The sequence below is a fragment of the Micromesistius poutassou genome (genome assembly GCF_964030765.1).
Source record: "Micromesistius poutassou genome assembly, chromosome: 8".
Classification (NCBI taxonomy): Eukaryota; Metazoa; Chordata; class Actinopteri; order Gadiformes; family Gadidae; genus Micromesistius; species Micromesistius poutassou.
In genome coordinates this window covers 21164819-21177318 of record NC_140278.1, presented here as the reverse complement: position 1 = coordinate 21177318, position 12500 = coordinate 21164819, and the positions used below count along the sequence as shown (strand labels likewise).

General features: G+C 44.6%; 2 protein-coding genes across 3 annotated transcripts in view; one reads left to right on the top strand and one right to left on the bottom strand.

The window, feature by feature from the left end:
• Positions 1–2193: 2193 nt before the first annotated feature.
• The window catches only part of LOC311351107 (uncharacterized protein), a 223410-nt gene continuing 213103 nt past the window's right edge, over positions 2194–12500 (bottom strand). Inside the window, exons 2-7 of one of the 2 annotated variants that reach the window (XM_084471198.1) lie at positions 8405–8491; positions 7518–7865; positions 6656–6922; positions 4930–5869; positions 3476–3624; positions 2194–2333 (exon numbers count right to left, since the gene is read on the bottom strand). In XM_084471198.1, coding sequence (XP_084327324.1) covers positions 5742–5869; positions 6656–6922; positions 7518–7865; positions 8405–8450 — 789 coding nt within the window. In that variant the 5' untranslated portion in view covers positions 8451–8491 and the 3' untranslated portion in view covers positions 2194–2333; positions 3476–3624; positions 4930–5741. Of the gene's footprint in view, positions 2334–3475; positions 3625–4064; positions 4173–4929; positions 5870–6655; positions 6923–7517; positions 7866–8404; positions 8492–12500 lie in introns of those variants that run through there. The other variant, XM_084471199.1, reaches the window with a different exon arrangement.
• Positions 10953–12500, top strand: part of LOC311351031 (uncharacterized protein) — a gene marked incomplete at its 5' end in the record, with an annotated part of 17393 nt that continues 15845 nt past the window's right edge. Inside the window, 2 exons of the mRNA XM_084471112.1 lie at positions 10953–10967; positions 11050–11073. Of these exons, the coding sequence (XP_084327238.1) occupies positions 10953–10967; positions 11050–11073 (39 nt within the window). The remainder of the gene's footprint in view (positions 10968–11049; positions 11074–12500) is intronic.

Genomic DNA, 12500 nt, shown 5'->3' with positions numbered 1-12500 from the left:
GTCCGATTGGTGGAAGGAGCAGGCTGAGGTACAGGTGAGTGTGACCTGACCGCCCTCTTTCACCACGTTGTCAGTGACGGAGCTTCTGACCTCCAAATCTGTTGAAGACACAGTGAGACAGACGGTCTTTACAACTGGACAGATTGACAGCATTTCCCCTGAAGTTAAAGTGGTCATCACTTATAATGGACTATTTTATCACGTCAGTTTGCAGATAAAGGAGTCCTACAATCTGTTGTATTTGCCAACTTCCCTGGCTCTTCCTGATCACGCTCTTTGTGATCGAGTCCCTTTGATCCAAAGCGTCTTCCAGGACATCCAGAAACATCTCATGAGGAGCAGCTGGGTGAGGACATGGTGCTCAAGGTTGACTACAGGAAGCCACTAATCCCTCCCCAATGGGAACCGAGTCTAGTCTCTTCCTATCGTCCTGTTATAACAGTACTAGAAGTTACACTAGGGAAAGTACCATTAATAACACTAACTAGTAACAGTACTGGTAGTAACACTGGCTAGTAACAGTACTAGAAGTAACACTTACTAGTAACAGTACTAGAAGTAACACTTACTAGTGACAGTACTAGTAGTAACACTGACTATTAACAGTACTGGTAGTAACACTGACTAGTGACAGTACTAGTAGTAACACTAACTAGTAACAGTACTAGTAGTAACACTGACTAGTAACAGTACTAGTAGTAACACTAACTAGTAACAGTACTAGTAGTAACACTGACTAGTAACAGTACTAGTAGTAACACTCACTAGTAACTACTAGTAGTAACACTGACTAGTGACTACTAGTACTGTCACTAGTAGTAACACTGACTAGTGACAGTACTAGAAGTAACACTGACTAGTAACAGTACTAGTAGTAACACTGACTAGTAACAGTACTAGTAGTAACACTGACTAGTGACAGTACTAGTAGTAACACTGACTAGTAACAGTACTAGTAGTAACACTGACTAGTAACAGTACTAGTAGTAACACTAACTAGTAACAGTACTAGTAGTAACACTGACTAGTAACAGTACTAGTAGTAACACTGACTAGTAACAGTACTAGTAGTAACACTGACTAGTAACAGTACTAGTAGTAACACTGACTAGTAACAGTACTAGTAGTAACACTGACTAGTAACAGTACTAGTAGTAACACTGACTAGTTACAGTACTAGTAGTAACACTGACTAGTAACAGTACTAGTAGTAACACTGACTAGTAACAGTACTAGTAGTAACACTTACCCGTGACGGTGACTCTGACTCCATTTGTTCCGGTGAACCCTCTTCCTGTGCCGTTGGTATCAAAGCTGAAGCGGTACGTTGCAGCGTCCTGTTTCACCGTCTTGATGATCTTCAAGGTGCAGTTCCTGACGAGGTCCCCCAGGTACAGCAACCTGTTGTCAGCCGAGACGTTGCTGCTGTCGTACACGTTGGGATCGTGGCGCTGGCAGATCCCGTGATGGCACCACATCACCCAGTTCACCCGGAGCCCCGCGGGGGGGGTGAAGCTGCAGGGGATGGTGGCGGTGGAGCCCTCCACCACGCAGAAGGAGTCAGGGTACTCCACGCCCCAGTCAGGGGCCGCCCCCAGCGGCCCTGGAGGAAGCAGACAGTGGGGTCACAACAGGGAGCCCGGTTCTATGGGAGGGCCTCACATGAGGTCACGCTCTCTCCAAGTTGAGCTTCTCACCGTCATGGTGAGAATGAGAGCGACTGGTTGATGGTGAAGATGCTCTGAGAAGGTCAGGGTGTGACGTTGATGTTGTGATGCATTTGGTTTAATATCATATTATATAATATCTGATATCATATCATGAAGCATAATCAATTATATGATATATCATGTCTAATTTCAGACTTTATATATCAAGTTTTTTTCTTTCATTTTATAAAGCTTTTTGGGTGAGGTCCATTAAGAAAACAATGCATTATCATTATCATCACTACTATTATTATTATTATGATAACATATGGAACGATAAACCGATCAGTGTCCTTCTGTGTCTGTGTCTAGTGGTAGAGTTGAGGTCCAGTAGACTCTAGAAAGAGCTCTAGGTTGAGCCAGCAGGCCGGCTGGATCCAGTTTGAGTACGGACACGTTCCAGGTAGTAAACAGAAGAAGCATTACAGCTTACCAGCTAGCAGCAGGAGCACAGAGAGGGTCCATGGATTCATCTTCATCTGCTCCGTAGCGTCCTCTCAGTGTCTGCTTATAGCCGTCACTAGGGCAGGGTGAGGGCTGATTGGCTGATTGTGAAAGGCTACAGGAATAGTCTTCACATTTCGCTTCCTCTCTGATAGAACTCTGATAGGTCAAGTTCTACTTCTATGGACACACACACACACACACACACACACACACACACACACACAAACACCTTAGTTCTCTATAGGTTTCCCTTTCCTGACATCAACAGGATATAACATCAACTGTAATGACCACACATGCTCTATCAGACACTAGTTGCTACAGGCTCTCGTATTTTTATGAGGGGAATGACAAGGGGAATCTGATTGAACCCAAACACTTTCAAAATAAAAGATCCCAATTGAAACTAGTTCAAACTAGTTTAGTTGATTGAAACTAAACCTGAGTTTGAGATGTTCAAATAACACACGGACAGGACAGGACAGGACCCAAGTTAGAGATCACTCCCATGGAAAGTGAAAACCCGAAACGCTTTCAGCCAATCAGAAGAGCCCGTGATGTTCACCTGAGATGGTGCGTTCTGCTGAGAATTCCCATCTCACCATTCCCAGAATGAACCACCACGTGACGTGAGCACCGGTCCCAGTGCTCACACAGAGACCAATCAATACCTTGCCACACACCTTTGAGAGTGTTGATTGACAGCCTGATCAAACAGGTTACTCAGCACTTGGTTTGTGTGGGTGAAGGAACCGTATCCGATCCGTCCCCAAACCACGCTGTGGTTTAAACCAGAAGGCTGCGTAAACCACAACCACGCAAAGCAAGGCATTGTCTGACAAAGCGACACCCGGCTTTCATTTGGAGACACTGCCATCTAGTGGCAGCAGGTAGGATCACCCACTGGATTTAATTCCAAAACTATACTATACATTTGTTGACTGAATCCATAGTGAAACTGAAAACGTTTATCCATGTGAAACCTTCCTCTGACATACTGTCATACTATCTAGATCATTAATGCAGGCTCCAAACAAAGTAAATCTGCTTGCATATAAAACAGCTGTGTTAATTCAAAAGCCTCACAAAATGGGAAATACAATGACTTCAATCGTATATCGAGTTACAGAACTATTTTGAGTAGATGTGTTATTGATTTCTCCATCTGTTCCAGAGATGAACTGATCTGTTAGGGGGGAGGCTACGCAGGGTCCAGGTGAACTCTGAACAAGTGAGTACAGACATAAAGGGGGGTCACAAGAGAGATAAGATAGATAACAGCTTCATTCATTGTTTAACTTGACTAACCAGCTACTCACAGTGGTTCTCCATCCCCGGCCCTGCTGTCCGTCACCAGGTAGACACACCCAAAGCTGCCACGGCCCAACCTCTGCATCACCCCGTATCGCTTAGCAACCAGCCTGTCAGGCGCCGCCGCCGCCTGGCTCAACCAATCCGCTTCCAGCTCCTGAAATGAGCAACGTCTGAGGTTTGAGCATCGGGGCAACACGACGGCTGGATGTCCTTCTACCTCTGAACACACGCTGGGCTGACCTCAGCAGATGTTTGCAGTCATTGGTCTCACATCTCTGCGTGTGCGAGTGTATGTGCGCATGTGTGTGTGTGTCTCTCTGTGCGTGTGTGTCTCTTTGTGCGTGTGTGTGTGTGTCTCTGTGTGCGTGTGTGTGTCTCTCTCTGTGCGTGTGTGTCTGTGCGTGTGTCTCTTTTTCTCTTTGTCTATGTGTGTGTGTGTGTGTGTGTCTGTGTGTGTGCGTGCGTGTGTGTGCGTGCCTGTGTGCGTGTGTCTCTGTGCGTTCGTGCGTGTGTGTCTGTGAACACAACACTTAGCGAGTCGCTGACTTTCAAACTTTCTTTGCTGATTCTTCAACCACAACGACCCCGTCATACTCATCCAGTCACTGTTTCCAAGCAAGCCGACGTTGAATGATGGAGAGCTGAAGGTTGAAGTCCATGACACATGAAGACGGTGATCCAGGCTGCCATCTAGGTTATCTCCTGAGTGTGTGTGGTGACGGCTGGTTTAACCTGTTGTGCATTGACTAGCCAACGCACAACAGGTGTGCAGCCCCAGAGTCTCTCAGTCTGACTCAGGCCAGGTGAGGCTGCTGAGGCCGTCACCCTCACAGTCCACAGGGATGTCAAAGCAATTCCCACCAATATGACAAAACAATTATTCTAAAATACAATCACCTTCAACACATTTATCAACATGAAAAATTATACTTTCATCTTTACGTGTTGTTGAGAGCAAGAACCGAATGGCGGCTACCTCTTTTTACCGCTGTAGCCGACCACCCCAGTCGCGGTCCCCGTGGCGTAGACCCTTTGTCGTTTGTCTACCCCGAGCACCCCCGCGCACCGCCACCCCGAGGAAGCCGGGCCCCTAGGTGGGTCCAAATCGCCCCTCACCGTCGTGAGGTTTACCTGGCGCACGACCCCGCCCTCTTCCCCCGCTAGGTTTCGGGACCTGAGACACGCCCGTAACCGACTCGGATGCCCTCTGTCTAGCTTAGCTCTGTCGTGTCGAGACCCCCCCAGTGCTACAGGCGCGCTCCTCTCAGTCGGTCCCTAAAGGGATTATTCTAATTTTACGCTGGCACGCTTCGATCAACTCTACCGGGGGACACAAGCAGCCCCGGCACCTCTCCGCACCACGGACAGATCGAGTGGACCCGACCCCTCGAGCTATGGGACCGCTCCCCGCAGCATGCACCACAAACCACACCAACCCTTTGTATTATGCGCTCCTCACCTTTAGACGACCGGGAGAGCGGGGTCCTCGCGGCGGGGGTGTACCCCCTCCTGGGTCACCCGCGAAAGCACCGAGTCCGAAACAGGGGTTGTAATTGCCTACTACAACACGTAGTCAGGTAGTTTTATTCCAATGAATCCAATTCGTTTTATGCTTTTTATAAGAAAAGTAACAAAAGTGACAATAAAAAAGTGTAAAAAAAAAGCTGTCCCTAGAGTCTATCTATCTCTAGCAGTCTGTCTCCGACAACCGAGTGTGTGCGAGTGCCTGACACGATGTTGCGTGGTCTAATATCTATTCTACTTCTCCAACCTTCTCGTTCGCGCTCTTTCCAAACGACACCTGCAAACTGGTGACACTTGTTAAAAGGTCAAACTGAAGTCAAACCACATCCTGTCGCATGTCTGGTTCTAGGTAGGGGGCCCCTTTGCAAGAGGTGAGCATGTTGCAAGAGAGGCCTGTTGCTTTCTTTAACACAACACAAAAGTTTCCATCAGACAGTATATTTCTATCAGACAGACAATATGATGATTATATAGGTTCTTTAGCTAAAGCATGAATACATGATAGGCGTAAATAAATGATGTGCTGGCATATATTGCCTAAGGAAATGCACTTTTAAAATTGAATGCATAATGATAGGAAGCAATGTCCATATAAGTGCGCACAACTGGACTGCAAGGGTAATAAGGAATGTCCATAGGAGGACTGACGGGCGGGATAGCAGAGTGCGTTTACATGTGCCTCCTGGGGGGCACAACAGTGTACAAATATGTTCCAACTTCAATGTCTCATGCGGACAAAGACCTTTTTTAGATGATTTGATTGGTTTTGTTTGAGCACCATTTGGCGAAGACAACCCCAGCTAGGAGGAGAAAGAGAACGGCCAACGCCACGCCCTTCACCACGGCAACCTTCAGGTGGACGGACCTGTGGAATCCTGGAGAACAACACGAGGGATCATCCATGGACGGAGCCTTCATTAGGTTAGACTATCATAGATAATGTTAGACTATCATAGATAATGTTAGACTATCATAGACTATAATAGATAATGTTAGACTATCATAGACTATAATAGATAATGTTAGACTATTAAAGACTATAATAGATAATGTTAGACTATACTAGACTATAATAGATCATGTCAGACTATCATAGACTACCGGTATATAACATTAGATTAGATAATGTCAGTCTATAATAGACTATATTACATTAGATAATGTTAGACTATAATAGGCTATATTACATGATTAGATAATGTCAGTCTATAATAGACTATATTACATTGGATAATGTCAGACTATAATAGACTATATTACATTGGATAATGTCAGACTATAATAGACTATATTACATTAGATAATGTCAGACTATAACAGACTATATTACATTAGATAATGTCAGACTATAACAGACTATATTACATTAGATAATGTCAGACTATAACAGACTATATTACATTAGATAATGTCAGACTATAACAGACTATATTACATTAGATAATGTCAGACTATAACAGACTATATTACATTAGATAATGTCAGACTATAACAGACTATATTACATTAGATAATGTCAGACTATAACAGACTATATTACATCAGATAATGTCAGACTATAACAGACTATATTACATTAGATAATGTCAGACTATAACAGACTATATTACATTAGATGAGGGACCACCCTCATGTGCATTAGTGAATACAGAGGGGCTCACCTTCATCTTCCAACACCATTAGACTCCAAGGCTCAGAGGTTATCTGCCCACTGGAGTCCAGAGAGCAGCTGTAATCCCCTGTGTCGCCATTGGTCAGATTGCTGAGGTGGAGGGCGGGGCCTGTCTCTGATAGGGCGTGGCCATTTCTGTACCAGTGGACGTCCGATTGGTGGAAGGAGCAGGCTGAGGTACAGGTGAGTGTGACCTGACCGCCCTCTTTCACCACGTTGTCAGTGACGGAGCTTCTGACCTCCACATCCTCTCCATCTGTTGAAGACACAGTGAGACGGACGGTCTTTTACAAGCTGGACAACTAGAAGTAACACTATCTAGTAACAATACTATGAGTAACACTAACTAGTGACAGTACTAGTAGTAACACTGACTAGTAACAGTACTAGTAGTAACACTGACTAGTGACAGTACTAGTAGTAACACTGACTAGTAACAGTACTAGTAGTAACACTGACTAGTAACAGTACTGGTAGTAACACTAACTAGTAACAGTACTAGGAGTGACACTGACTAGTAACAGTACTAGTAATAACACTAACTAGTAACAGTACTAGGAGTAACACTGACTAGTAACAGTACTGGTAATAACACTGACTAGTTACAGTACTAGAAGTAACACTGACTAGTGACAGTACTAGTAGTAACACTAACTAGTGACATTACTAGTAGTAACACTGACTAGTGACAGTACTAGTAGTAACACTAACTAGTAACAGTACTAGTAGTAACACTGACTAGTAACAGTACTAGTAGTAACACTGACTAGTGACAGTACTAGTAGTAACACTGACTAGTAACAGTACTAGTAGTAACACTGACTAGTGACAGTACTAGTAGTAACACTTACCCGTGACGGTGACTCTGACTCCTTTCGTTCCGTTGTACGCACCGCCATTGGTCACAAAGCTGAAGTGGTACTCTCCAGCGTCCCGTTTCACCGTCTTGATGATCTTCAAGGTGCAGTTCCCGACGCGGTCCCCCAGGTACAGGAACCTGTCAGCCCGGACGTTGCTGCTGTCGGACACGTCGGGCGTGTGGGGCAGGCAGTACAGGTGATCGGGGCACCACATCATGCAGATCACCCGGTGCCCCGCGGGGTGGGTGAAGCTGCAGGGGATGGTGGCGGTGGAGCCCTCCACCACGCAGAAGGAGTCAGGGTGCTCCACGCCCCAGTCAGGGGCCGCCCCCAGCGGCCCTGGAGGAAGCAGACAGTGGGGTCACAACAGGGAGCCCGGTTCTATGGGAGGGCCTCACATGAGGTCACGCTCTCTCCAAGTTGAGCTTCTCACCGTCATGGTGAGAATGAGAGCGACTGGTTGATGGTGAAGATGCTCTGAGAAGGTCAGGGTGTGACGTTGATGTTGTGATGCGTTTGGTTTAATATCATATTATATAATATCTGATATCATATCATGAAGCATAATCAATTATATGATATATCATGGCTAATTTCAGACTTTATATATCAAGTTTTTTTCTTTCATGTTATAAAGCTTTTTGGGTGAGGTCCATTAAGAAAACAATGCATTATCATTATCATCACTACTATTATTATTATTATGATAACATATGGAACGATAAACCGATCAGTGTCCTTCTGTGTCTGTGTCTAGTGGTAGAGTTGAGGTCCAGTAGACTCTAGAAAGAGCTCTAGGTTGAGCCAGCAGGCCGGCTGGATCCAGTTTGAGTACGGACACGTTCCAGGTAGTAAACAGAAGAAGCATTACAGCTTACCAGCTAGCAGCAGGAGCACAGAGAGGGTCCATGGATTCATCTTCATCTGCTCCGTAGCGTCCTCTCAGTGTCTGCTTATAGCCGTCACTAGGGCAGGGTGAGGGCTGATTGGCTGATTGTGAAAGGCTACAGGAATAGACTTCACATTTTACTTCCTCCTTTAAGATATTCTCTGCAATAACCACTAACTTCAGTTCACATCGCTTTGAAGTCCATATATAGCTGCCCTTCTCTCTATCTCATTACAAACAACAATGGTGTTACTGTAAAAAACGACCAAATGGGACAAAATGAGCTGTAAGAATCATTTTTCATAGTAGTTATATATCAGAGACCCAAGATATCACAACTCAACAAAGTGTGTGCGTTCAACGGATGAGCTATGAACCACAAAGTGTCAAAGTCACCGGATGTTTTCAGAAAGTTGTGAGGTTTTTGAAGGGAGGGGTGACACATGTTGGTTAAGTGTCAATCATCTTACAGTGTTGAAGTACATTAACACTCACTTTAAACACGGTTAAAGATGTTTGGTTGAACAGTGAGAGAGGGGGAGAGAGGTGAAGAGAGTGAGAGGGAGAGAGAGAGGGAGGGAGAGAGAGCGAGGGAGAGAGGTGAAGAGAGTAAGAGAGAGGTGAAGGGGAGTGAGGGAGGGAGAGAGGTAAAGAGAGAGGTACAGAAATAGAAGACAGAGAGAGAGAGAGAGAGAGAGTTAATATTAATAGACCATAAGGAAGTGGACCTTGTGCATATATATGTCTGTATTGTGTATTCTGTGTGTATTGTGTATGTGCGTGTGCGTGCGTGTGTGTATGTGTATGTGTGTGTGAGTGTGTGTGTGTGTGTGTGTGTGTGTGTGTGTGTTAAAGAGTGTTCTTTGCACTGGTTAACCCAGGTGGACCAGAGAGATCGTACCAGTACAGAGAGACCAGTACCAGTTCAGAGAGACCAGTACCAGTACAGAGAGACCAGTACCAGTACAGAGAGACCAGTACAGAGAGATCGTACCAGTACAGAGAGACCAGTACCAGTGCAGAGAGACCAGTACCAGTACAGAGAGACCAGTACCAGTACAGAGAGACCGTACCAGTGCAGAGAGACTGTACCAGTACAGAGAGACCAGTACAGAGAGATCGTACCAGTCCAGAGAGATCGTACCAGTCCAGAGAGACCGTACCAGTACAGAGAGACCGTACCAGTACAGAGAGACCGTACCAGTACAGAGAGACCAGTACCAGTACAGAGAGACCGTACCAGTGCAGAGAGACTGTACCAGTACAGAGAGACCAGTACCAGTACAGAGAGACCAGTCCAGAGAGATCGTACCAGTCCAGAGAGACCGTACCAGTACAGAGAGACCAGTACCAGTACAGAGAGACCAGTACCAGTACAGAGAGACCAGTCCAGAGAGATCGTACCAGTCCAGAGAGACCGTACCAGTACAGAGAGACCAGTACCAGTACAGAGAGACCAGTACCAGTACAGAGAGACCAGTACAGAGAGACCGTACCAGTGCAGAGAGACCAGTACCATTACCTCTTCATCATGAAGTTGGAGGACAAGATCCAGTTCCTGGGCTGATTGGCTGATTGTGAAAGGCTACAGTATTAGTGTTCACATTTTACTTCATTCTTTTAGATATTCTCTGCAATAACCACTAACTTCAGTTCACATCGATTTAAGTCCATATATATCTGCCCTTCTCTCTATCTCATTACAAACAACAATGGTGTTACTGTAAAAAACGACCAAATGGGACAAAATGAGCTGTAAGAATCATTTTTCAGTAGTTATATATCAGAGACCCTGGATATCACAACTCAACAAAGTGTGTGTTTTCAACAGATGAGCTATGAACCACAAAGTGTCAAAGTCAGCGGATGTTCTCAGAAAGTCGTCAGGTTTTTGAAGTGAGGGAGAGATGTTGTTTAAGGGTCAATCATCTTACATAAACACGCAGTAAGCAAATATATTAAATATTAAGCTGAATTATGGAACCGCGACCAAAAACATTTCCAGAAGACCAGTAATTGTATTATTTCCATATAGTCCACAATCATGCATCAACATTTAAGTTGTTTTTTGTTGTTATATTTGCAAAACATGGGCTAACAAATTATAATTATGCCATCTCAAAACACTGCTTTCAGAAACTCATTCAAAAATATATTTGCACTGTAAGAAATGTAAAAAACAGACATTATATGAGAATGTTGGAAACATCCACATCAATATCTTTAAGACATTGTCGAAGTGTTGTCACCCGCGCCGTACACTGCCTACGCCGCGCTGATGATTTATATGGCCTCCGCGGAAGACACGCCGCCGTCGGTGTCGGAAGACCCCCGGGATCTTAACCCTACCTAGATCGAAACCCTCGCGTCCCCCACCCGTGATCTCGTCGTCTCACGGAGGGTGTGTGCTCGCAACCTGATCTCACAGAAATGCGTGAAATGACCACGAACACCTAGTACCAGATTCCGTGCTCCTTTCACGTAATGTGTTAAAATTACGTGAAAAGGAGCACGGAAACAGTCTCCACTGAAAGCCAATGAGTCCAAATTCCGTGAGATGGCCACGCAAACCGTGTCGTGGTGGATGCACGCATTTTCAGCTTCAAAGACGTCACGCTGTGGGTGGTGTTTCAGATCCCGGCGTTGCCTGTCGCCTTGGTAACGCCGGCGTATCCCCCAAAGGAAACACACACACACACGCACGCATGCACACACACGCACGTACGCACGCACGCACGCACGCACACACACACACACACACACACACACACACACACACAATGCATTTCGCTGCTACAACAACAAAAAAATACAAAAATATAAATTAATATAAATTAATACAAAAATAATTATTAATTAATATTAATAATAACTCTAATATTATTACTTTCAAAACATTGGCCAAAATTAAACACAGAGCTGCCAACTCTCAGGGTTTGACCGTGTGACACGCGCCTTTGCCTGCTTACACACACACGCACACACGCCACACATCCAATTTCTCACGGCAAAAAAAAACAAAAACACGCGTCCGTCCACCCCCCGTCCACCCCCTCAACAATCCTGATCGCCCCTCAACAATCCCGATCGTCCCCCCCCCCCCCCCCTTAAATAAATAAATACATATATAAATATGTAGGGCAGGCAGCTATAACGCTATGGTTCCCATCGACCACACGACCTGGCCATTATTTAATTTTCTGTTTTATATATTAGTAGGCTATAGGCTATTATTATCAGAATTATATTATATTATATAATTATAAAACAGAAAATTAAATAATGGCCAGGCAAAGGCGCGTGTCACACGGTCAAACCCTGAGAGTTGGCAGCTCTGTGTTTAATTTTGGCCAATGTTTTGAAAGTAATAATATTAGAGTTATTATTAATATTAATTAATAATTATTTTTGTATTAATTTATATTAATTTATATTTTTGTATTTTTTTGTTGTTGTAGCAGCGAAATGCATTGTGTGTGTGTGTGTGTGTGTGTGTGTGTGTGTGTGTGTGTGTGTGTGCGTGCGTGCGTGCGTGCGTGCGTGCGTGTGTGTGTGTGCGTGCGTGTGTGTGTGTTTCCTTTGGGGGATACGCCGGCGTTACCAAGGCGACAGGCAACGCCGGTGTTTTTCAGATTTAAAAAAAGAAAAGAAAATTTCACTCATTGAATTAAAAATGAAAATTCAATGTGGAAAACAAAAAGGACATTTTAGTTACTAAGAAAATATGATGAAAGCTCAATTTGTTTTATTTGTATTTGCTGGTCACAGATAAACATGAGGATTATGGGTAATGTAGTGCTTCTCCGTGATATGACATTGACAATAAAATGTGTTTTCTTAAAATGAAGTTGATATTACACGGGGCTTTTGGACTCGAAAGAAGCACATACCATCGTTACACAGTCTGTCTTGGATGGTTACAGCGTTATGGCTAATAATCCGATCTTTTTTAACAATATCAATTAGTCTACATTTGCACTTCCGGGATCTGAAACACCACCCACAGCGTGACGTCTTTGAAGCTGAAAATGCGTGCATCCACCACGACACGGTTTGCGTGGCCATCTCACGGAATTTGGACTCAT